The sequence below is a fragment of the Garra rufa genome, chromosome 19 (assembly GCF_049309525.1).
Source record: "Garra rufa chromosome 19, GarRuf1.0, whole genome shotgun sequence".
NCBI lineage: Eukaryota > Metazoa > Chordata > Actinopteri > Cypriniformes > Cyprinidae > Garra > Garra rufa.
The window spans coordinates 25622620-25649079 of record NC_133379.1 but is presented as its reverse complement, the minus strand read 5'-3'; the positions used below and the strand labels follow the sequence as shown (position 1 = coordinate 25649079).

The 26460-nt window shown below is 34.9% G+C and overlaps 2 protein-coding genes across 2 annotated transcripts in view; one reads left to right on the top strand and one right to left on the bottom strand.

Moving 5' to 3' along the window:
* Window positions 1-13310: 13310 nt before the first annotated feature.
* On the bottom strand, window positions 13311-15983 carry rbp4l (retinol binding protein 4, like). Its single transcript, XM_073824596.1, has 6 exons — window positions 15826-15983; window positions 15614-15731; window positions 15381-15517; window positions 13874-13986; window positions 13584-13796; window positions 13311-13469 (listed from the first exon to the last, which is right to left on the bottom strand). The coding sequence occupies exons 2-6, from the start codon at window positions 15728-15730 to the stop codon at window positions 13459-13461; spliced, it is 591 nt and encodes a 196-aa protein (XP_073680697.1). The 5' UTR covers window position 15731; window positions 15826-15983; the 3' UTR covers window positions 13311-13458.
* An 8447-nt stretch (window positions 15984-24430) lies between these two features.
* Window positions 24431-26460, top strand: part of pde6b (phosphodiesterase 6B, cGMP-specific, rod, beta) — a 15907-nt gene continuing 13877 nt past the window's right edge. Inside the window, exon 1 of the mRNA XM_073824401.1 lies at window positions 24431-25341. Coding sequence (XP_073680502.1) covers window positions 24871-25341 — 471 coding nt within the window. The 5' untranslated portion in view covers window positions 24431-24870. The remainder of the gene's footprint in view (window positions 25342-26460) is intronic.

The following is a 26460-nucleotide window of genomic DNA, read 5'->3' as shown; positions in this document are numbered from 1 at the left end:
TGTAAGAATAGAAGGCAGAAGTGTTGTGTCTCTCCTGGGTTAAACATATGCTAGTTTGTAATGCTGTGCAGTGAGCGTCATGACAATAGGGTGTAAGGAGTCAATTGTTTACTGGTTCTTATTAGATGGAGCCAAGCCAGATCAAACATTAGATAATACTATGAAAAATAATGAAAATAAGTTTCATCTGAACTAGTTAAATGAATTATAGTCTGGGCTAGTGCAACATGAGCCACGTGAGAAGAAATAAAAAGACATTGGGATTGTTATGCAATTCCCATTGTTATGCAGTTATGCAATTTACACCTAGTAGAAAGCAAAGATTTGAAGATATGCATTGAAGTACATACTAGATTTAATTGTAAAGTGTGTGAATGCTTTCTCATAATTGTCTTAGCTATAAAGTTTATATTAAAACGCAATAGCAGGGCAACCTAACCAAGCGTAAAGAGTCAATCTTTTACTGGTTCTTCTTAAACTGAGCAAAAACATTTCACACGCCAGATCGTTCTATGAAAAATAAAATAAAAAATAGCAGAATCAGTGTCATCTGAACTAGTTAAATGAGTTATATACTGGCTTAGTAAACTAGTTTTACAATTGGCTCTTTGTTTGTTGTTGGTAATGCAGAGATGTTCAATGCATGCACTGTCTAAAAAATTCACACTGACTTGAAGATGCTGTTGTTTGTGCTGCTTACAGGATGTATGGCATTATACTGTGAAAAATTGTGTGAAATATGACTTAAACACACATTTCTTGGTCCCACATGATGGGAAGATTTTATCATTGAAACCAGACAATGGTGGTATTATACTATTTGTGACCATGGACCACAGAAATAGTCATAAGGGTCAGTTTTTTGAAATTTAGATTTATAAATAATCAGAATAAATAAGCTTTCCATTTGTGTATGGTTTGTTAGGATAGGACAATATTTGGCTGAGATACAACTATTTGAATATCTAGAATCTGAGGGTGCAAAAAGTCAAAATATTGAGAAAATGGCCGTTAAGTTGTCCAAATGAAGTTCTTAGCAATGCATATTACTCATCCAAAACAAATTTGTGATAGCTATATTTATGGTAGGAACTTTACAAAATATCTTCATGGAACATGATCTTTATTTAATATCCTAATGATTTTTGGCGTAAAAGAAAAATCGATAATTTTGACTCATACAATGTATTTTTGGCTATTGCTAATATACTCGTAATATACTCATGCTACTTAGGACTGGTTTTGTGGTCCAGGGTCACATTTAATAGTATAACTCATAGTTAATATTTGTTATATTTGTGTAAGTGCAAGCTTCTATTTGTTTTTTTTGTTTTTTTGGCACTGGGTATTGTACAGTAGTTGTCCCACACTATTGTCTGTGTGTGTGTGTCTGTGTGTGTGTGTGTGTGTGTGTACCTGGTATTCATCACGTTGTGGGGACCAAATGTCCCCACAAGGATAGGAATACCAGTAGATTTTGACCTTGTGGGGACATTTCTCAGGTCCCCATGAGGAAACAGGCTTATAAATCATGCACAATGAGTTTTTTTGAGGAAGTAAAAGTGTGCACAATCTCCTGTGAGGGCTAGGTTTAGGTGTAGGGTAGGTGTAGGGCGATAGAAAGTACGGTTTGTACAGTATGAAAACCATTACGCCTATGGAATGTCCCCATAAAACATGTAAACCCAACAATGTGTGTGTGTGTGTGTGTGTGTGTGTGTGTGTGTGTGTGTGTGTGTGTGTTTCCATTCATTTCCATTATTACTATTGTGTCAATAAATAACAAAGGGCCAGTTCAGGCGATCTCTGTTTATTTTGTAAAATGTGAGCCGTCATTTAGGTAGTATAATGACTATGTGGTTAAGAATAATGTCCTTTCTGTCCTTTCATCCTAATTGCAGACATAATTGTTATCAGGTGCACAGATAGAGATCTCGGTCCACTTTATATGAAATGCATCAGTTATCAGTCATACTTTATGACTGAATATAAGTGAATGGCAGAATGGTCCTTGGCAAACAGGTTATGTGTAAGATATAGATGAGTATAGATAACATGTAAAAATGAATTGTTTTCAAGTTCACTGTCATAAAATAATCTCTAAAGTGTATTAAATCATAAAATGCTTTGACATGACATGAATGTGTCAAAAGGTGTTCCTTTCTCTTAATTTCCTATTAAATATTCTTGTGGTATCACACAAACATATAAAAGCTTTGAATAAGAGGAAGCCCACCACCATATAAAGACTGAGGATGAATATTTTTGGAAACAGTGACTCACCCTTAGCATAGGAGCGGATGAGTAGAATGGAGAATACATTTGCCATGCCTTCACTGCTGAATTTGCCGGTGCGCGTTAGCTTGACTGTCTGAATAGAGCAAAGGATTGTGGGTAGAGATGTTGCTCCGCTTTCTTAACCCTCAGCAACCAATAGACAGATGGAGATAGAGGAAGAGAGAGAAGGGGGGACTGTGGGCTGATCACCATAGAAACAGTGCCACCCACAGTCACTACTTAGTATTACTGAATTTGTATGTGGCTGAAAGCATCTGCGTAGTGCACTGTGAGCCACATGAGAAAAATAGACATAAGGCACTGCCATTTGATTTTATATTTACACCTAGATAGCATAAACCTACTGATTATCTATATAGACATGTTTCTTTATTCAGGACTCTAGTGTATTCCTTAAAGTGCTGTGTTAAAATGCTTTATTTTTATTGCCTTAGCCTATTTTAATATAAAATTTGTTAGTTGTTCTTAGGGCTGCACGATTTTGAGAAAAAACCTAATTGCGGTTTTTCTGACAAATATTGCGATTGCGATGCGGTTTTCGATTTTTGTGCTCGATACTTTTAAGTGCATAAAACTAAAATTATGAATAAAATATGTTGTTACTTTTACGACACAGAGGGTTAAATAAACTACATACATAGTGATCAGTGTTTCCCACAGGATTTTTTGAGACTGTGGTGGGTGGACCTCAGTCCCTCAGTCCCTCTAGGGGGGTCCGGGGTCATGCTCCCCCATAAGAAAATTTAGTACATTTTAAAGTTAAATTCATCTATCTGGTGCACTTTGAGAGTTCAAAATTAAGAACTCCAACACAGGTTCAGTGTGCAAAGCTGGTGAATTGACTTAAAGGTAATTAAAGTTTAAAGGGAACTCGGTCCTCCTTTTTAGTTGTAATATAGTGTCTCAGTCTAAATTACACTCACACTGGTGAATTTGGAAGCCAAACAAATTAGAATATAATAATAATAATTTTATATTATTATTCCTATGACAGTAATACATATATTGTAAAACAATTTCACTGTAAAATAAATGACTAAATAAATTAGTTATTAGTAAATAAAATAAATGATATAAAATGAGTATTTTACAGGCATATTATTTTACCTTATTCTACAGTAGGGAAATTACATTACATTTGTTCTAATTTCTGTACTTGCAAGTAGGGCCTAAAACTAACTTTGCCACATCTGCCAATGGCTGCTGAAAATTTACCAGCCATAAATATTTTTCCACGCCATAAACTGTTTTGCAGTTGCTGCTACTACAACAACTAAACATATTTAATAATACACCAAAGAACCAATCATTGCATTTTAAATCACAATACAAACAAAGATGAAACACGACTTTATTGATAAATATTTTTTTTCCTTGTGGTTTCGTCAAAATATAATAATTTGCGTATCAGCTGTTATGTCAAAATAAAGCTTGCAACATGTCAGCCTGAAATATACAGCTCATATTATCCTCTCATGCAGTTAAAAATGCAGCGTTTTTTGCTGTACGAGATGAGAACACTTTTTTATAATTTTCTAAGTCATGAAAGAGTCTGCCTTTCTTTACTGGAAAGCGTTTGCTCTGTCTAGATGCGCTTAAATGTGCACTAACTATGCGTTCCTGTCACGTATCACACATGCGCACTTCAATAAGCTGCAAGAAAAAGCGGGTTATTGCATTTACGTGCCGCCCGAAATCGGGACAAGAGGCAGAAAGCTACCTGTGCTGACCGGTTTATGTTTACGCCGATTATGACCTTACTCCGGTAAAAGAAAACGGGTTATCGCGTTTACATGACCACGTGCGTTTTCGGCTTATTAAACGTAATAGGTTTAAGAACGTGCATGTAAACGTGCTCAATCAAATGAGCCGCTCTGACTCTGAGACGCGGCGAATGAATGAAGTGCGCGCTTCGCTTTGAAACAAGCAGCACAAACCGACTTGATGAGAGGATAACGTCATAATTACGCTTAGTTCGTTTGACGGACACTTTGCCAAAGCGATGGCACGAAACACAACGTTAAAGACATTTTATGTTTTATGTTAAAATGACGAGTATGAATAAAATTTCGGTTTATTATGAAACCGTGGCGGGACAGATTAGACTGTGGTGGGCTGTGTTTAGGGCTGGGAATCGATTCCAAAAAGAATCGATTCCGAGGCATTGGGAATCGAGAATCGATTCCAACGTTTGGAATCGATCCTCTCAAGGGGAATCGACTCCTCATTCAGAGCCGTTTTCAGCTCAACAAAACTTACCTCTTAAACGGAAGGCTGCATTCCATGAAGGCTGAATATTTCGGCTGCAAGTCATCAAACGTCGATTGATGAAAATAAAAGTAATAAAAACGACTCATTACTAAACTCGTCTGAGTTTAAGGATGCAGCCTTCAGTTTGAGAAGCACACATTAATTTGCCTCTTGCTCGCTAATAGTTATTATAGTCTGATACATTTCCACGAAAAGATTCGTTCGGATAGATCATTTAAATGAACCAGTTCAAAAAACGATTCAGATGTTATTTTACGGGAGAACTGGCTCATGATGTCCACAATTTTGAGCGCTGCACGACAGAATAGATCATAATGGGTCTTGATCTTATTTACATCTTAAATAAATGCTATTTTTAATCTTTCTATCAGCCAATGATAACTCTGAAAGGAAACGCAGAGAGCACGTCGGTGGCCGAGAGCGCATCTGATTGACAGCTACACCACGAGCTCTTATATCATCCTGCATTTATTTCGAAATTATAGCTCTTATATCAGTGTTGTTGTTAAATTTCTGTTTATTTTGTTTCAGTGTATAGTTTGCTAATTTTGTCATTTTATACACGTCATGTCTTGTTTTATTCATGCAAAAAATGCATGTCCACTGCTGAGCTGTGGGTTATGACTAATTTCCTGGGCAATGAATTACAATTTGAAATCAGTCAGAGCTACAGAAAAATAGTATATATATATATATATATATATATATATATATATATATATTTTTTTTTTTTTTTTTTTTTTTTTTTTACAAATGAAGCTTCATATTATGAGAAGGTAACCTTATACGACCTTTACATCCTGCATTTATTGCGAAATTAGCTTCCTCCAATCTAAAAAACAAGAATCGAAAAAGAATCGAAACAACAGTGAGGAATCGATTCTGGAATCGTATCCAATCGATTCCAGAACCAGGAATCGGAATCGGAATCGATTCCAAAATTTTCGGAATCGAACAGCCCTAGCTGTGTTAGCTGCTTTGCTGCGGACAGAAAGCCGGTATACTGCATACAACCTTGTTTCCATTGGCATTTCTGATTGGCTTGCATGCCAGGAACGCGAGATTCGACCAGTTTGATTGGCTAATAGGTTTGTCACTCAAATGTCAGAGGCTGGGGAAAAACCTCAGCCTCCTGAGGTTAGGTTATTGCGGGAGTTAAAACCTCAATATCGATGCGATAAAGGTTAATCGTGCAGCCCTAGTTGTTCTCCTAAAAGTGTAACACTGTTTGTGCCTGTGGTTCTGTGTTGTTGTCAGAACATTCCTCTGTTTTTTTGAGCCTCTGATCTGCCCGACAACAGCTTAGCCAATGGTGTGAGATTGAGGCTTGGCTACCTGTTTTTTCAACCAATGGCAACGGCACCTGTATGAAAATGGTCACTTTTAGTTGTAATAATTTAGAATTTAATTTCTGTCTCTGTGCTAATGCTATGAGCGCGGTTAACTGAGGACTTGAATGAGGGGATCTGGTGAAACGTATGTTTATAACAAATAAATCTTTATGGATTGTGCATGTGCATAGTAATAAATTTATCTTAATTTATTATATCAAGACTTGTAAAACTAACTTATATGATCACTGCATGCTTAAATGCAAAACTTAATTGTCAGAAACTTGTCAGACCAAAATTATGTTTAAGTTATTAGCTACTGACTTTATTTAAATGTTGACTTGAGTCTCGGCCCGGGCAGGACGATAGTAATTACGTTAATGACGTCATTACGTTATAGTGTAAAAGAACTGTTTTTTTGAACCGGTTCTTTGAAACGAACTGTCTGAAAGACAAACTTCCCATCACAAGACAGTGGCTCTGTGTTGCTGCTCTTTTTGCTGGAGCATCCAATCCGCCCAACAACAGCTTAACCAATGGTGTGAGATTGGGGCGTGGCTACCTGTTTGTCCAACCAATGACAGTTGGGCCGAGTGTTTGAGGAAACCTGTTCGAAAATGGTCACTTTTTAGTAGTGATGATGCAGCAAATGACATACACTATCTATTTGTGAAAATTAGAGTTCACATTTTGGGAATGTAATACAACATTTGTCGTAGTAACCATCATGTGTAAGAAAAAAATATCTATATAGACATTAGAGGATGGATACCCGAGCCGAGCCCAACGGTACCCGACGGGCCGGGCCGGGTTCGGACAGATATTTAGAAAGGATGCTCGGGTTCGGGTCGGGCTCGGTCACATCAGCGCGATAGTACGCCTGTGTTATAACGGCGCTTTTTGCCCAGTGTGCACTGATGCTCTCATCTGTTGACATTTCCGAACACTTTCCTACAGTTGCTTAATAAAGGCGGGCTTTCCACACAAAGTGTGTCTTCATTAGTATGAGAAAAAAAAGAGATTTTAACTGTGTCGGGCTGGGATCGGGCTCGGACATAAATATGTTAATGCTTGTCGGGCTCAGGTCGGGTTCGGTTACTGCTCTGTCGGACGCAGGCCGGGCTCGGACAGAAAAATGCGGCCCGATCCGCACTCTAATAGACATGTCTATTTATTCAGGACTCTATTGAACACCTTAAAGTGCATATACTATATTTAAATATAGTGTTTTATGCCACATTCTAGGTAGGACTGACGGCTGAAGGTCTGGAATTCATGGAAGCTTAAATTGGCCAAGGCCCGCCCATAAGGCCGTTTGACCGACATGTCAAACAACCAATCACAGTTCGTTTCGTTCAGGGTCACGTTTAGGGGCGTGAAAATGCCCCCACAACAACAGACTGGCGTGCAACAAGTCAGCTGCAGTCACTGAAATAAACAGCATTGAAAGTTAAATAAGAAGAAGGAGAACAAGTAGTAACTCAGTAATTTGTTCGCGAACGTTGTATAACAACAATGGCGTCTGCATAAGCACCTCTTAACAAAACACAAGAGTAAATCAGTCGGCGCTTCGTTTCCCGGCGGACCGAAAATAAACGCAACACTCGCGTCAACCGGAAATCCGATCAAATTCAACTAATCAGATGACGACTTCGACATTCCTGAAGTGTTTCCAGTTAAGTGTACCATATGCATCAGACGTTTTGCCAACTTTCCGTGGCCGTGACGTCTGAGGCTGAGACTACGTTCTAGGCAACTCTTTACTAGGGGTGTAACGATACACCAAAGGCACGATTCGGTTCGTTTCACGGTTTTGGGGCCACGGTTTGGTTCGGTTCGGTTTCTGTTTGCTGTGGGGTTAGGGTTGATGTCATTTTAACAGCAATGCTAAGGAACAATAGATTCACTTAATAACAAGAACAACTAAACTTTTTCTTTATTAACTTTGCCAACCCATTTTAGTACAGTCAGGATACCCGAGTAAGTTAGTGAAAATTAGACATTCACTTGTCCGAGTTAAAAATGTACTTGTCCGGGGGAAAAAAAAAAATGCCTTTTTGGCTGTAAATTAATCCATTCTGAAGCAACAGTCTCATCACTACTCTATAAGGTCTTACTTTAATCTGAATATTTGTGATATTTGCCTTAAATTGATTTCTAGGACACTTTTTAACTTTATTTTCCTAACCTTACTAACTGTCATCATTCACATCAAATTCTTAAATTTTATCAATACATCAAATTAGAATAATTAGACTCTGTATGGTTGCACAAATTAAATCAGTATCAACAAACTCCATCTTTCCATTGCACAGGAAAAACCGGGCCTGCAATGAAATTGACATTTAACTGTATTTACTTAGACTGTCTAATGAAGATAAGAGGTTCTAAAAAATGCATTTACACAGTAAAATTGCAAATACATAAATAATGTAATAAGATTAATGTTATACAAAAATATTGGAAAAATGCAATACCTTTAAATATAAAATCGAACCAATAGGTGGCAGTAGTCACTGTCTTAATGAGCGAGTCACGGATTCAACCACAGATGGATTCAACCAGTTCGTTCACTGACTCGATTCATTAAAAAAATGCTAAATCATTCAGTACTGAAACACCGCTGTGTTGCTCGGAGATTCGCGGAGAGGTTCTGCTGTTGCTTAGAACTATTTTCGTTTGCAAAAATGGTTAATGATGTGTCTAAAATGTAAGTCAGTTAATATTAACTACTAGTTTATTGAACTACTGTTGTATAAAATCAATGTCACTCACGTTTGCAATCGTAATGGTGCTTTTCTACCGCAGTATGTTTGTTCATGCTTGTTTCTTTGTGTATGCTGTTGAGCCTGTTAGTGTTGATTTTCTGTGAGTCAGATAGCCTGCACGAGCTTGATACTGTCCGTTTTCAGTCATCTTAAGTAATAAAATCAGAATTATGCTCACCAAAGTTTCGTTGTTGCGCTAGTTATTGTTTGTAATTGATGTTTTAATCAGGTTACTTGTCCGGTCGGGCAAGTAAAATCCCCTATCACTTGCCCTTTCACAAAATCCACTTGTCCCGTGCCCTGAGTAGTAACCGAGTGTGATCGCTCACTCAAGTCACATGACATGACATGCACTTGGAAAATACTAACTTTAGAATATAATATTTAGAACAAAATTTAGAACAAAAACTCATCATTACTAATACAATTTAATCAAATGTGATAAAATAAAGATGTATTTAAATTGGTTAAATTAGTTAGAGACAATTAAGTGACGTCAACCCCAACAATGGGCAGCAGGGGGCGTGAGAGTACCGCGGTACGCCACAAGAGTTTCGCGGTACGTATCGTGGTTGGTGTATCGCGATATTTCGGTTCGGTTTGTAATATCGTTACACACCCCTACTCTTTACCCGTGTTTTTCCAACTGTCTACCCGTGAAAGTGCACTGGAATTGCAGTCAAACCTGTCACTTCCCACACGTGACGTCACAGCCCGCAAAACAACAATGACAGCCCTGTGGCAACGGATGTGGTGTTTATGCAAGTGGTACACGGTGAAAAAACTTGCCTGAAGGCTACATGGTCGTAAGTCATGGTCTGAAGTCGTGATTTACGCACTCAAAAACCTGCCTGGAACGCAGCATTAAAGGAGAACTCCGGTGTGATTTTGACCTAAAGTGTATTGAATCATGATACCGAGTGTGAACGTACCTTGCATATCTCATCTCGGTGGGTCCACTGCAGTCCGAAATCTGGGGTTAGTTAGCCGATGCTCACAGCAGGTTGTCAATGAGAGTCAATAGGGCATCGAAGTAGCCATGTAAATAAATCACTGTTTTACTCCATTTACGAGGCACAAAGTAGCTCCACACTTCATTGGTAGACTTCCAAGGGCCCTGACATTTAAAACGAGACATTGAGAACTCATAAAAAGCACCGGTAGTTTATTTACAAGAAGATATATACAGACAGTAAATGCAAGAAATTTAGCGGCCGCCGCCATCTTGAATTTAGTCACGATAAGTCGAGTGAAGGTGCAGTGTGTAGATGTTTGCGGCATCTAGCGGTGAGGCTATGAATTGCAACCAACGGTTTAGTCCACCGCTCACCCCTCCCTCTACAGAAGCTACGGTAGCCGCGCAGGATTAAGATGTTGCGTTTTAGACAGCAAAGAATAATGAGGTTTCTTTTAAAAAGTAAATTAGGGAATTATATTTACTTGATAATTCATTAAAATGATGTTATTGTGAATATTACTGTTACTTGTTCATCATTGTGTCAGTGTTTTTCACAAAGAACAACAGTGATGAAACGCGATCTGTAGAGCAGTTTGTCTGTTCAGGGCTACTGTAGAAACATAACGGCAACTTCCATGTGAGGGGACCCGCGGTGTATGTAGATATAAACTGATAATTCTAAGGTAATAAAAACATAATGATTCATTAAGTAAGGTATTTATACACCCCTGAAAACATAGTTATGTATATTATATTTCATTTCTGTCTAGAGATCATCTTAAATATTACACATTGCACCTTTAATTATCTTAGCCTTTTATTTAAAAATTTTAATATAAAATTTGTTAGTCGTTTTCTCTAAAAGTGTAACACTGTTTGCGCCTCTGACTTTGTGTTGATGTGTTTTTATGAGCATCTGATCTGCCTGACAACAGCTCAGCTAATGGTGTGAGTTCAGGGCGTGGCTACCTGTTTGTCCAACCAATGGCAGATGGGCTGAGTGTTTGAGGAAACCTGTTTGAATATGGTGACTTTTATGACATACTCTATTTGTTAAACTTAGAGTTCAGATTCTGTGAATGTAGTGCAACATTTGTTATTCCATTGTGGAGTAATTCGCATGTGTAAGAAAAACAATCATTTACTCAGTTCTACAACAGAAGGTTCAGGTTTACACAGAAATCTTAAAATAAGCTCAGATTTAACTGACAAAGCTAGTCATTGTTATTATTTCTTCATGGAAACATGTGAGGTAGCATGCTAAATCACATATATGCTATACTAACATCAACGGCTATTCAGTGTTTGCTTAGCTGCTTTGTTCTTCTTTATTGCTATAAGACTCATTACTTATGACCTTTCAAAATATTGCTTTTCCACAGCAAACAAAGCATGAACCCTAAGTTAATTATCTTTTAAAAACAGGTCAATATGTTAATCTATATTTGCTGACATTCTGTCACTTTGTTAATGTTCATGAATGGTTTGGTATGTATCACAGTGACTATGGTTACTCATTCTTTTTATCACAATGTCATAAAAACGTGTACTACGTGTCGCCGTAAGTGAAGTTCCATGACTGTTATTATCAATATTGTATTAAATATAAAAGAAGACATAAATATTAAATTCTTCCTAATCTTTATTATGTATTTATGTATAGTATTATATAATGTATAATGGATAATATAGATAAAGTACATTTTTCAATAACTGCAGCTGTGTTTTTAAATTGGAAACATTTTGATTTTATCTAAATCTTACTTTTTAATTGTAAGTATTATTTAGTAGTACAGGTTCAGAAAACTATTCCAGACTTCCAGTTTGAAGTCTAGACTTTTCTACATCTTGTTTACTTACATTGTCAGGCTTTAAAAGCCCCTTATGTCATTAACCCTGACTTTCTCCAGCAGAGACTTGGCTCAGTACAGACAATCTGTTCTGTCTCCAAGACACCAGCTGGCATGAGAATACTTATCGGCAGGCGTAACAAGAACAGTTTTCAGAAGGTATTAACCTATTGTAGATAAATTGGCAAGACCTCAGATGACCCAGCGTAATAATGAACTGGATAAGCTGATACTGCACAGCCTTTTTTTATTGTGAATCTTTTATGTGAATTAACTGTATTACTGCTCGATTAACATTAGAAACATTATGCCTATTATCTATTGATACATGTTATTTAATTTATAGCACTGTGAAAAGTTTGGTTGTCTTCCCTAGTGTAAAACAAATATACTTAAATGTTTTGGAAAAACATTTATGTCATGCTAAGTATGCTACAAATACATTTACATATATATGTACTTACTAAAAATCCTCCATACTAAACTTGTATACTTAAAGTCTGCTAAACTGGAACAACTCATTTTGTTCTTAATGTACTTTAATTGTGCTGAAGTCCAACTAAAGATATACTTGAGTATATTTGATTGTGCTTAAGTGGAACTATTGCAAGTATACTTCAGGTGCACTTTAAATGTCTTGCACATAAACCTGATGTTCTTCAAATATCATACAGTCCTCATCATTAGTGACATTAAAACACATTTTAGGCTTAATATTAAGAAAGGTGCATTGTGCAAAAGTAGTACTCCAAATAAAGTTCAATTATAATTTTAATATAGTAAATCTTGAGCAAAATGATAGTAAATATGTTAATAGAGTTCAACTATACTTAGTATAAAATAAATATATTTTAAATACAGTCATATCAGAATTTTTGGGTATAATATGTCACAGTTTACTTTATTTTGCTGTCCTCGCTTACATAAATGAACTATAGTGTCCAACACCCACCAGTAAAAAAACATCAAAAAATATATCTTCTGAAAGGCAAATAAATAAGCTTTCCAATTGTGTTAAAAATTTAAATATTGAGAAAATTGCCTTTAAAGTAGTCTAAATGAAGTTCTGAGCAATGCATATTACTAACCCCAAATTATTATTTTTATATATTTATGGTAGTAAACTGACAAAATATCTTCATCTTTACTTAATATCCTAAAGATTTTTGGCATAAAAGAAAAATCTATAATTTTGACACACACAATGTATTTTTGGATATTGCTACAAATATACCCGTGCTACTTAAGACTGGTTTTGTGGTCCAGGGTCACATATGTAATTGTAATTTTTTTTAAACATTTGTCTGTTCTCTGAAAATGCATTTATTTTTTATTTGTATTCAATTTGCTTGGAACCAAGAGTTGTATAATGTCAGTTTAGAGGAATTATCAGCACTAAAGCCTAGTAACTACACTAAGTGGATAACTTGATCTTCTTTTGGCAAAACAACACCTGTTAAATTTGTACTATTTTAGATCTCACAAGCCCTCACTAACTTTGCCAGACATTTTCCCATAATCTCTATTATGTTTCCCAAACAGAAATGTATTTGTTCCTTGTGGTTTATGTATGTTGGTTCTGTTCTTCTTGGCATTGGTTATTAATGCAAATATGCTGTGGAGTATAATAAATCCCTTTCAGTTTGCACACAATAGGGCATTCAAATTGCTGTGTGTCCATTCTAATGTATTTTAAATTTCAAACAATCTGCAAAAACACCCTTGACCAGACTGATTTCACACTATGGCCGGTGATACCGTAGATATCAATGATATGCAAACCAATGCACAACCACCCACCCCTATAAATTCCATAAAAATGTCCAAAAGCAAGTTTTGTTTAAAAAATATTTATTGTCACACACACTTAACACAGTACAAGATTCCCTTGAGATAAGTTCTTATGTATCTCTACAGCCAAATGGATTGAACCCAGACACCGCTTCTTATGCCAACATGCTCTTCCGTTCCACAGGTACAGTTTAGCAAGCCCCTGTAAAATGACAGATGAGAAAAATCAAATCCAAACTCCATCTTTATGTGCACGATTAACTTGAATTAACAAGACTACATTTGTTGCATTTATATTCAAAGCCAGTGGACTTACCAGACTGCAGGACAGGCTGGAACTGACCAGCCATGCAGATCTCATCCTGTTTCTGGCGGACGATACGCTGGATTGCTGGAGGCAGGCCACGGGGGTTGCGTGAGAAGATCAGGGCATAGCCGTCCTCGCATGTGCCGTCATCCTTCAGAGTGCGGCAAGCGTAGGTGATAGCGTAGTTGTCGTAGTCAGTGTCAATGACCCAGTAGTTGTCACCTTTATGAATAATTAACAATATGAGTCAGATGATTCATGTGACAGCAATGGATACAGATCTGATAATGGTTACTGACCTCCGCTGGACAGATAGCTAGCCAGGCCCTGATAGTTCATGAACATCTTGCCAGGAGTGCTAGGGTCAGGAACACTATACTGGGCAGCCATATCAGCACACACAACCCAGAATCTGTGGAGTTAGCAGGATTAGCATTAGCATGTGACATCACTACATTATTTCTCAATTAACCAAGAACCTGTATAAAGCAGGATTAGTGTTAGCATAGGACGTCATTGCTGTCATGTACTATTTAAACCTAATTGCTGAAACAACTCAGAATTTGTAAGCAGCAGGATTAGCATTAGCATCCAACGTCATCTCGATCATGTAGGAACATTTTCTGAATTAACTCAGATTCCTTAAGCAGTAAGATTCAGATATCATTAAGATATCATTGCTATCATATATGTGGCCCTGGACCACAAATTTATATTTCTTTACCATCTGGAATCTGAATAAATAAGATTTACATTGATGCCATTGATGCATGGTTTGTAAGAATAGGACAATATTTGGCTGAAATACAACTATTTGAAAATCTGGAATCTGAGGGTGCAAAAAAATCAAAATATTGAGAAAATCAGCTTTAACGTTGTCCAAATGAAGTTCTTAGCAATGTATATTACTAATCAAAAATTAAGTTCTTATGTATTTACAGAAGGAAATTTACAAAATATCTTCATGGAACATGATCTTTACTTAATATCCTAATGATTGTAGGCATAAAACAAAATTTGATCATTTTGACCCATACAATGTATGTTTGGCTATTGCTACAAATGTACTATGCTACATTTGCTACTTAAGACTTAAGGTTTTTACTGGTTTTGTGGTCCAGGGTCAAATAGGCTATTTAAACTTGTTTTCTGTTCTCTGAAATTTGGAAACACCCAGGTTTTTAAATGTTTATTTCTTTCTTGGTTATGTTAGTCTTACAGAGAATATTAAGTGTAACGCTCTATTTTCTTATTTTGCTAACATTATTATCCAGATCCAGTGTGAACAGAATCACTGATTATAACGTTTGTGCTTTCTTTTGTAGCATCGCATCGCGTCGATTGCGTCTGGTGTAGACACGGCATTACAAAAATGTTTCATAAGTATAACTACCCTGCTCAAAAAAAAAAACAGTTAAAACCAGCCTAGGATGGTTGGCTGGTCTTAGCTGGTTTAAGCTGGAAGTAGCTGGTTTCCCAGCCTGGTCAGGCTGGTTTTTTTTTAGCTGGTGGTCAAAATCACCCTGCTGACCAGCTATGACCAGCCAACCAGCCTAGGCTGGTTTGAGCAGTTTTTTTCAGCAGGGTAATGTCTTTGAGAACATTACTAAAGACCAGGTAACTTTTAAGGAACATATTATTTGTTAGGCTACTGAAAGAATATTTGTTCATAACTTTGAGAGAATCTTGCCTGACATTAGCTGAGTATAAGCAGTAGAATTAGTATTAGCATTATCATAAGCTTTCTGAATCAAATGTTATTAAATGCTTTATTGTTACTCTCATACTTCCAGACTCGATACTGACCCGAAAAGAGTTACGCGGCCCTTGGAAGAGGCAGTCATGGTGCCGTCATCATCAATGGTGTATTCGGCAGAGATGTTGTCCTGGAGGAAGAGTCCTTCTGGGTCTTTCTTCTGCTGAGCGTACCATTTGCCTGCATACTACAAGATACAATACAGCAGGTCAGGTCAATTTGTTTAACACTGAGATAACAAATGAGCAAACTTTTATCCCCTCTGAAACTGCATACTACATACTCTCTTGGGGTCAAAGTCATCCTTGACTGTAAAGCTGTCCACAACGCAGGAGGAGGACCAGCAGCGCTCAATGTAGGACAGGAAAACCACCAGCAGTGCAAACTTGTAGTATTCCATTCTGAGCAATGAAGAAGGAAATCATAGGTGGTAATCAACTCATTTTTGCATTGCAATTTTGACTAGAGGGCCTACAGTAAAACACTAGATCTTACCTGTTTGCTTTGTTGTTGTTTGGAGTGAACGAAAGGAAGGATTCAGTGGTGTAGGATCTCTCTTTGTGGTTCTCCACAAGGCTGTGTTGTCTACACTGAGCAAAAGCCCTTTTATACCAACTCTACAGACAGGCTTATTGATTATTTTCACTTCTTGTGACTAAATAAGGTTCTTAAATCTATGGGTAATCCGGTTGTAGAAATCCTCGCTGTAATCTGGCTTCTCGGTTGAACCCTCCCATGCTTGCCAAAAAAACAATTAAAGCTTTATGCAACTGTAGTGAGGCTTTGTTTAACTGTTTAAAGCTAAAACATCTGGGAATAGGGAACAAGAAAGTAAAAAAAAGTGTCTGGAAGCATTATTTGTGAAATTGTGTTGAACATCTATCTTGCATTATTAGGTATCTGGTAATCTGAAGTAGTTTGGAAGAGTTTTCCTCCAAACATTGGAACTCATAATGAACTCTTGCATATATTCTCTTAACAAACTGGATAGTTAGTGGTCCATATCATCCCTTGACAAATTATTACATGAAGCTAGAATGTTGCTGAGTAACGATGCCTCTTCAGTTTGTGTTATTTTGTTAAAGACTGATCTTTATTTTTGCATATCCCAGTTTAAATCTAGATCCTTTGTGTTCTGTATGTTGATGTTAAATCTTAATTGTAACTCCAATCTAATAAATTCTACAGAATTGCAATCCAAGATGTTTTAATTGTCCAGTAATACGAAAACAACCAGAGGAGACAAATTGTTGTGTTGTCATGATTGTGATTGTTGATTAAAATGGGGATGTTGCGTATTTCAGTGTTGTCTTGATGACAATAAGGCTTCAAGAGGCTTTGTGTTGTTTTGATGAGGTAGACGTAATTACGGAAGCAGCTTTATTCGTTATGAGAATCTATTATGTAATAATGTTCTTGGCTCTTTCTAGTAGATTTGTGTGGTGTGATCACACCAATTTTACATCAGGGTTTAAGAGGAGCCTTGTTTATAATAGCAGCATGTTGTTGTGCTGCAAAAAGCAGGAATAGATATTATGCAAACAAAATAAAAAAATAATAATAAAAGCACAGCGTAAAATTGTATCCATTATCTATTCCATTCCAAATTGTATTTGTTATGATGATGTTATACAGGCTCACTCTCATTATTCAACACCATTGTGAAATTATAGAACTTGTATTGTGAAAAGACTTTTTAAAATAAAACAGTTACTGTTAATAGCAATGATATAAAAGTAATTAATGTGTTCGTGTACAGTTAAGGTCATACATTTACATACACCTTGCAGAATCTGCAAAATGTTTTTTAATTGTTAATGGTAATTAATTAACAAAAATAAGAGGATTCACACAAAATGCATATTATTTTTTATTCAGAAAAATCCTTTAGGTCCCACAAATGTTTTGTTTTTTCAGCATTTTTGTGTATTTGAACCCTTTCCAACAATTAATGTTTGATTTTAGGATCCATCTTATCACACTGAGGACAACTGAGGGACTCAAATGCAGCAATTGCAGAAGTTTCAAATGCTCACTGATGCTTCAGATGGAAAAAATTATGCATTAAGAGCTGGGGGTGTAAACTTTTTTAACAGAATGAAGATGTGTACATTTTTCTTATTTTTCCTAAATAGCATATTTTTTTCATTTAGTACTGCCATTCAGAAGCTACAGAAGATACGTACATGTTTCCCTGAAGACAAAATAAGTTACATTTACCCTGAAGTTTTCACCCCCAGCTCTTAATGCATTGGGTTTCCTTCTGGAGCATCAGTGAGTGTTTGAACCATATGTAATAGTTGCATATGAGTCCCTCAGTTGTCCTCAGTGTGAAAAGATGGATCCTAAATCATACAGTCATTTTTGGAGTACACAAAAATAATGAAAAACCAAAGAATTTGTGGGACCTGTCGGATTATTCTGAAGAACATCGGGCAGTTTAACTGTTCAGGTCAAACAAGGAACTCATGAACAACTGTCACCAAACACAAAAAAACAGCTGTGGATCATTCAGGTAACAATGCAGTATTAAGAATCAAGTGTATGTAAACTTTTGAACAGGGTGATTTTTGTAAACATCTTTTATGTGAAATATCTCATTCAAGTCAGCACTAAATAAAAAAATAACATGCATTTTGTATGATCCCTCTTGGTTTGGTAAAATAATTAACATTTTGCACATTCTGCAAGGTGTGTGTAAACTTTTGACCTCAACTGTACATTTGTATACTATTTTGAAATGGCTTGTCCTAGTTTGCCCCCATAAGTCTATAATATAATGTTGCCAACATTTGCTGAATTAGCAGTATTAGGATTGGTTGGCCACAGGTAATATCACGCTGCAGCACTGAGATCTCATGGCTCAGATGCTACTGTGACCTGAAGGAACTTTGCTCTCTAGTGGGGTGATCCAGACATCATGCCCATAGTATGCTTGACAAGTTTCTTTATATAATGCATAATTAGGTCCTGTCTTATAGGTACACTCTATAGTGGCAGAGTGGCAGTGTTACCATTCTTCAAATCGTAATTCATTTCTTATTTATAAGCTATATCTAAAAATGAAAAATGAGATACGGCTAACCTGGCTGACCTCTGTTGACACACCAGTCAGTGTTCAGTAGTATCTATTTGTAGGTGTGTTTTACAGAGATTAGTGCGCTTCTTTTTAAAGACCTTCTTTTTTCTATGTTTAGCCACAGCTTCTAAAGCTGTCTGCTATATATACTATGTAAACAGATGACAAAGAAAAAAATATATTGTTTGTCCCTGGTTGTTGCTTTTCTTATGCAGTGGAGTGCATTTGCCGTTGATGGATTAGTTCATTTCTAGAATAAAAATTTCCTGGTAATTTACCCCATGTCGAAAATTTGTGGTTAAAAAAGTATATAAAGTTTTATTTTTTTTAAAGAAAATGACTGTTTCGCTAGATAAGAGTCTTATTCCTTGATTGGGATCGTGTAGAGTCCTTTGAAGCTGCACTGAAACTGCAATTTGGACCTTTAAACTGTTGGCCACCTTTGTAGTCCTGGATTGTTTTCCTCAAAAACCTTAATTTCTTTTTGACTGAAGAAAGAAAGACATGAACATGACATAGGGGTGAGTAAATTGTCAGGCAATTTTTATTCTGGAAGTAAACTAGTTCTTTAAACGTGTGTAAGAATTCAATTTCTTATTCCATTTTTGTTCTTTTTTCTTCTCAATTTCTAATTATTTTTAACGACAGCTGTTTAACAGTTGCCTCTACGTTGGTTAAACTTTTTGTCAAAAAGCAGGTTCATATGAATTTGTCCAATTTTTTCACAACTTTCTTCAGCTTCAGCACTTGCAGAAATGCATCTATGGCTTTCTTGTTTTGTTTGTCATCCACGTGGACTTCACCCCATAAACCCTGATCCTAATCCCTCACATCCCCCATGTTCTCAAGGTTTGCTCCTGGCCAACCTATGAAACTATTCAAATAAAGGCACTCCTTAGTGTGAGTTCACACACCAGTGCTGACCATGCAATGTTTCTATTGACTGATGCACAAGATTAAGCTGGTTTTCTGGAATCACATACGCCATTTCATGCTCCAGTTCAGAGACCATGGGATCTTTAACCCTTTAAAGCTTATGTATTTGATGCATGATCATCATGACCAAAACTTTGCTGAAAAACCTGTTCTGCTCTATAAGTAATTGTTTATACTTTTTAGGAAGTAAAAGGCCTTTTCATTGTAAAAATTTAACTGTTCCGTATCACCCTCTGACAAACTATTACGTGAAGCTAGAATGTTGCTGAGTAACGATGGCTCTTCAGTTTGTTTGTTTGTTTTTTTGTTAAATACCGATCTTTATTTTTGTGTATCCAAGTTTAAATTTAGACCACAAAAACAGTCTGTATGGGTCAAAATTGTTGTTATTAAATAAAGATCATGGTCCATGAAGATACTTTGTAAATTTCCTTTTGTAAATATCAAAACTTAATTTTTGATTAGTAATATGCGTTGCTAAGAACTTAATTTTAGCTTTAAATGCGATTTCTCAATATTTTTATTTCTTTGCACCCTTACATTCTAGATTTTCACATTTTCAAATAGTTGTATCCCAGCCAAATATTGTCCAATCTTAAAGGGGCTATATGTAACTTTTTCCAAAAATAAACGTAACAATAGCCTTTTTATTTGACCATTTATGACTCAAACATCTCCTGATGAGCATACTGACACCTTGTCAGCTCACAGTGAGTGCACCTAAGCCTGTATCCTATTTTTCCTATTTTCTCTGTCGGGTCGGATTTTTCGCGCGCTGTCTGCGGATGTGACGTCAAGCGCGTTCATGTTAAACGTTTCAGATCACTCTGCCACCACCGCTAGTCAGCAATTAGCCTATTATTCCAAACAAACTTAGTTTCTCAAACAATATATGTATTTGACTGTTCTTACCTCTGTAAACATAATGTTGCCGCGGATGACTTGTGAAGTTTGCACGCACGAGCGCGCGCTGCGAGAGCGAGCAGAAAGGAAGAGCAGTTCCGTTTTTTGGCCACAGGTGTCAGTCGCGAGTTTAAATTTCAGAAAGTTACATATAGCCCCTTTAGCAAACCATACATCAATGGAAAGCTTATTTATCTCAATAAAAAAAAAAAATACCCTTATGACTGGTTTTGTGGTCCAGGGTAACATATCAACTACTATAAAAGAAACAAAGTTAGATATACAAGATTAAAATTTTAATTTAAATAATCAAGTTAAAAAAATAATTTACGTTAACTATAATTTAAATTTAGTCACTTAACTGTATCTCCACTCCAGTCAGTTCTTTAGATGTTTTTAAAGTTGTCCAAATGAAGTTCTTAGCAATGCATATTACTAATCAAAAATTAAGTTTTGATATATTTACAGGAGGAAATGTATAAAATATCTTCATCGAACAGGATCTTTACTTAATATCCTACTGATTTTTGGCATAAAAGGAAAAATAATCATTTTGACCCGCACAATGTATTTTTGGCTATTGCTACAAATATGCCCAACTATCAAATACAAATATCAACTTCGTGAAATTATAGAACTTGTAAAATAATTGATTAGTAACTGATTACGTGTGATCTGCATTACGTAATAAGATTCCAAATATGAAGTATTACATTATATAACATTATTCATAATTTATTATCTGGAAGTCTGGACAAAAATATTTGAAACCTAGAAGTTTATTAATGTGCGTTAAATCCAGGGATAGAATTAATTATTGTTTTTTTTTATCAACTCACTATTCACTTTCTATCATCTCACTAACGTAATCTTTAATGCATTTTATGATGTTGACATTAAAAAGCAGAATATATTTTCTTTCTCTTTCCTGTTTTATATCAATATGGTACATTTAATGGAAAGTTTAAAACAAGTTTGATAAAAAAAGTAATTTAAAAGTACTCTAAAAAGTAGTCAGATTACATTACCTAAAATGAGTAATCTAGATTACGTAATTTACAGTTTTCATCATGTAATCTATAATCAGAAACTCACCACAATTTGTAAGCAATCTGTCCAGCTCTAACAGTCAGTTTTGTATATTACATTTGCTCTATTTTCCCCTTAAGTTTTCAACTTTTAGAGACACAGCAACCCAGGTCCAAGGACCGCAGTATAAAATAGTCAAGATCAATTGAGTTTTGTCAAACTGTGCAAATTGCAAGATCATTTGCATGTGAGTTCAATAAGTTCACATGAGTTCAGTGTTCGAAAGAGTTCAGTGAAATGAGTTAAATTGTGGTCTGCTGCACCCTTGTGGGTTCTGTAGGCAGTGACAAAAGTATTCAGACATTTACAAAAACAAACTGTTTGTGATTTGATTTATCACCTTCAGGTATTTTATTTACAAGTGATTTAAATTTTATTTGGTTTCAGCTTCATTTGGTTAATGTGTAGCATCTTTCTTATCAGCATACTCTTTGAAAAAAAAGGTACAAAAGTTGTCACTGGGGCGGTACCTTTTTAAAAGTTTCACCTTTGTACCTTATTTACCTGTGAAGGATTCATATTGGTACCTTAAAGGTACATATTAGTATCTAAAGTGTACATATTAGTACCGAAATGGTACATACTTGTACTTACCGAAAAGGTAGCTGCTGTAGTGACAGCTTTTGTACCTTTTTTTTAAGAGTGCAGAACAATGACTGATTTTTATCCCTAGGTGGCGCAGTAACTAAAGAACTAAAGCCAAAAAACACTGAGGGCTGGATTTAGATTCAGATTACTGCTGATGTGTTGGTCACAAAACACCCACAAATTATGTTTCTTGATGTGTCAAAGAATAAAAGTATCTTACATCATAAAATTTACATGTCCAAACAAAAGTAATCTGCACACAGTAATCAGTTAACCCTAATTATTAGTACATTAGCACGGGATATCCAACAGGTTATGGATCTGATACTCTGCTAATATAGTTATTGTAGATTAACACCTGTTGACTTCTGGCCCTTCTGAAGCCCTGGGCTGCTCCAAAGGGACTGTATTTTGTCTAGCAGGCTTTGTATTGACAAGTAATTGACAACTGGATATGTGTGACTATTAATCATGTACACCTTCTGAACTGCAGGGTTCATCAAAAACAATAGAGATATACCAGTCCTCACAGATACTTCCCTCAAGAGCCAAAGCTCTGAGTTGTTTTGTTCATGTATAGAGCTATTAATATGCTGATTATCCTCATGACCTTTTGCTTAAGATGGATACGAGGCCTTTATATAGATATGAACTTTACCTCAACAAAAGGATTATAGGCATTTTATGAGAAGAGCCTATATTGTTATTCCATCTAGGCCCATATCCTTCAGTAGTTTTTATTAAGAGTGTTTAAAATGCACCAAAAGTACTTGAAATGCAGCATCAAACAGAGTATAGGATAAAAGAAAAGAGTATAGTAGGATATGTCACTTGTGGAAATCTAATTTGTTCATTACTAACAAAGTTTATCAATTATGTTTTATTGTAGTTTGTGTGGTTTTATGTTATATATTTATATAATATGTTGTTTGATATGGAATTTGTAGCTCAGGAGCAGAACCAAGATCAACAGGTTTAGGAAAGATTTCCAAATAAGCAGCTTTTATTTTATTTTATTTTATTTTATTTTATTTTAGCCTTTTTATTTTATTGTAACATTTTGTATTTTATTTAATTTAGTTTTAGCATTTTTTATTTAATTTTGTTTTAGCATTTTTTATTTTACTTTATTGTAGCATTTTACTTTATTTGATATTAGCATTTTTTATTTTGTTTTGTTTTATTGTAACATTTATTTTATTTTATTTTATTTTAGCATTTTTTATTTTATTGGATTTTAACATTTTTATTTTTATTTAGCATTTTTAAAAATAATTTGATAATTTATTTTGTTACAGCATTTATTTTATTTGAGTATTTTTTATTTTATTTCATCTTTAATTATAGCATTTTTTGTTTTATTGTAGCATTTATTTTATTTTAGCATTTTTATTTTATTTGAGTATTTTTTATTTTATTTGAGTAGTTTTTATTTAAGCATTTTTTATTTTATTTCATTTTAACATTTCATTTTTATTTAGCGGTTTTCACATTAATTTAATCATTTTATATTTTATTATAGCATTTATTTAATTTGAGTGTTTTTTATTTATTTTAACATTTATGTTTTATTTTAGTGTTTAAAATTATTGTATTATTTTTCATTTAATTTGATCATTTTTATTTATTTCATTTTAGCGTTTTTAAAATGCATTGTATCATTTTTATTTTATTGTATCATTTTATTATTTAATTTGAGTATTTTTATTTTATTTTATCATTTTTATATTATTTTAGTTTATCATTTTTTAAATTTATTTTATTTTATTTTATTATTTTTGTCTTTTACTTTAGCATTTTTATTTTATTTCATTTTAGCATTTTTATTTCATTTCAGCATTTAAATTTATTTTATGTTTTATTTTATTTGAGCATTTTTAATTTTGTTTTTGCTTTTTTTTTATTTCATCTTGTTATTCAGAATTCTTCCACTACTTTTTGCTTATGCCACTATAATGTATTCTGTTTGTAAATAAAATACATATTATATTATACTGAAAATTGGTGTGCAGTGTTTATAATATTGGCACCCAATGACATGTGATTCACAGTCTACCAGTTACATATTGCAAATTATACACATTTGCAGTGTGTCTACTTTTATACTAATGGCTTTTAAGGTTATCCATGGTACTGCTATACAAAATGGCAGTGTTATGTAAGTATTATTCTTTAATAGAATGAAATACAGATGTATTGGCTCTTTTTGAGAATAGTTATGAATACTGATAATATTTATATTATAATTTTTCTCTTAAATTATATACTAGTTCAGGCACAATATCAATATGTCTGATAATCTTTTGCTCTCAATATCCACATATACTGTACATATGTTCTTTTCCATTTTTTAGGAAACTCCTTTCACTGCTCTCATGGTTGCAGTCACATTGAGTAAGAAGACAACCGGGATGCTGAGATAATCAGCTAGTGGCCTGGTTAAATAGGGCTTAGTAATGAGGAGTGTGTTTTTAATAAGAACTTAAAGAGCTTGTAGCGTAAAGGCCAGGCTTCTGGGAGAAGAGACAAAGAGGAACAAAGCATAAGATTGTGCATTCCCTCTCACATACTTCATGATCGTATAGCTTGTCCTCTAAAACTGTTGTAAAGAGCATCTCTTCTCATTCCCAGGACGCAGAGAGCATTCAAAGGAGGACGTCGGTCAGTTTCAGCACTGGGCTCAGGCTTTGATGCAGGTCACCTGATCAGTTTTACTAGAGCAGATCCTGATTCACCTTCAACACTATTAGGAAAACACCTTGCTGATGACAGTTAGATTGGACACGGGTTGCCCCTGCTGTGGCAGGCGTCTCATCTCACGATTCTTCGTTTTCTCAACCATTTGAGGATTATATGCTGTAAATATTCAGTTTTTGTCCTGAAAACGTATTTGAACTCTCATTACTTGGCCTGCAAGTACTGGGATTGGGGCAGAAGATCCCAAGATGAGTGTCAAAAAGGAAGACGTGGAAAAGTTCCTCGATGGAAATCCAGACTTTGCCAGGAGCTATTTTGACAAAAAGCTCAAACCTGGTGCCGTGGCCTCCATCATGCGAATACCAGAGTCGAAAGTGGATGTGGACAGTTTTAAGGAAATATGCTCGGTAGAGGAGGGAGGGTTATTTTACGATCTCATTACAGACATGCAGGAGAACGTCAATATGGAGAAGGTGATGTTTAAGATTCTGAAGCGGGTCAGCGCTCTGATCCACGCCGACCGGTGTAGTCTGTTCATGTATCGACAGAGGAACGGCATCGCTGAGCTGGCTACACGTCTCTTCAATGTTAATGAAAATTCTGAGCTGGATGACTGTGTGGTGCCTCCAGATTCTGAGATAGTCTTCCCTCTGGACATCGGTATAGTAGGACATGTGGCTCAAACCAAGAAGCTCATCAATGTGAAGGATGTTACACAGGTACAAAAGAAAACATTGCTTTTAAAACAAATCAGACAAACTTAGTCACAGTCACACTATTGTACATTATTAGACTGCAGGTATGGTCATATTTTGAGGCTTTGCAAATCCTCTTGACATAATCCATTTATTTCAATATGCTATGACCTATGTTCAGTATGAAGGATTATTTCACCTGTGGCATTTACGCAGTGACCAAATCTCCTTTTAGTAGTTGAATTACAAACTTTCAAAAGATTGTTTGTTTAATAATTTGTACAGTGTTATCTTGCATTTTCTTTAATGTTATTTTAGCATTTTTTTTTTTATTTAAGCTTTTTTTTAATTTTATGTTGTTATTTAATCATTTTTATTTTATTTGAGCTTTTTTGTTTTATTTTGTTATTTTAACATTTTTATTTTATTTTATCATTTACATTTTATTTTATTTTTATTATATTTTAGCATTTTTTTTATTATTTTAGAATTTTTACTTTTAAAAAATTTTGTACAATAGTTATCTTGTTAAACAAGGGCAAAAATTATTTTTGGTAACTCTTTACAATAAGCTTCCATAAACATTAGTTGCATTAGTTTACATGAATTAACACTACAAAAAAAAGTTGTTACACTTAATTTTATGGTGTCCTTGTTGCATGTTGTTACTATACTAATAATAACAATAAATATTAACAAAAAATTAATTACAATAAATGATGAATAATCACATGTAACTAACCCTAAACCAAACCCTCATCCTTACTGTAACCATATATATATATATATATATATATATATATATATATATATATATATATATATATGGTTATATATATATATATATATATATATATATATATATATATATATATATATATATATATATATGGTTATATAAGTATATGTGGTTATTTAATATTACGGGTTGACGGATATGTGTTTGTCAGGGCCAACGGCGATTATTACAGATCAAGTAGACTGATAATCGATATTTGAACCGATATATATGTCGGGTGTAAAAATGAAAAGTAATGTCAAAATTAAGAATGAAAAGGGCTCTGACAAAAACTTTCTTTAAATGGTGTTCATTTTTTTTTTACCAGTGAATTTTATAAGTAAACGTTAGAGCCCTTGTTATTC

Bases quoted from the DNA above. Each gene is read 5' to 3' on its own strand.
- rbp4l (XM_073824596.1), bottom strand. From the start codon at position 15,730: ATGGAATACTACAAGTTTGCACTGCTGGTGGTTTTCCTGTCCTACATT. The intron at 13,987-15,380 runs GTCAGTATCGAG...CTAACTCCACAG, and splicing joins GGCCGCGTAACTCTTTTCGG to ATTCTGGGTTGTGTGTGCTG. The intron at 13,797-13,873 runs GTCAGTAACCAT...TTATTCATAAAG, and splicing joins TAGCTATCTGTCCAGCGGAG to GTGACAACTACTGGGTCATT.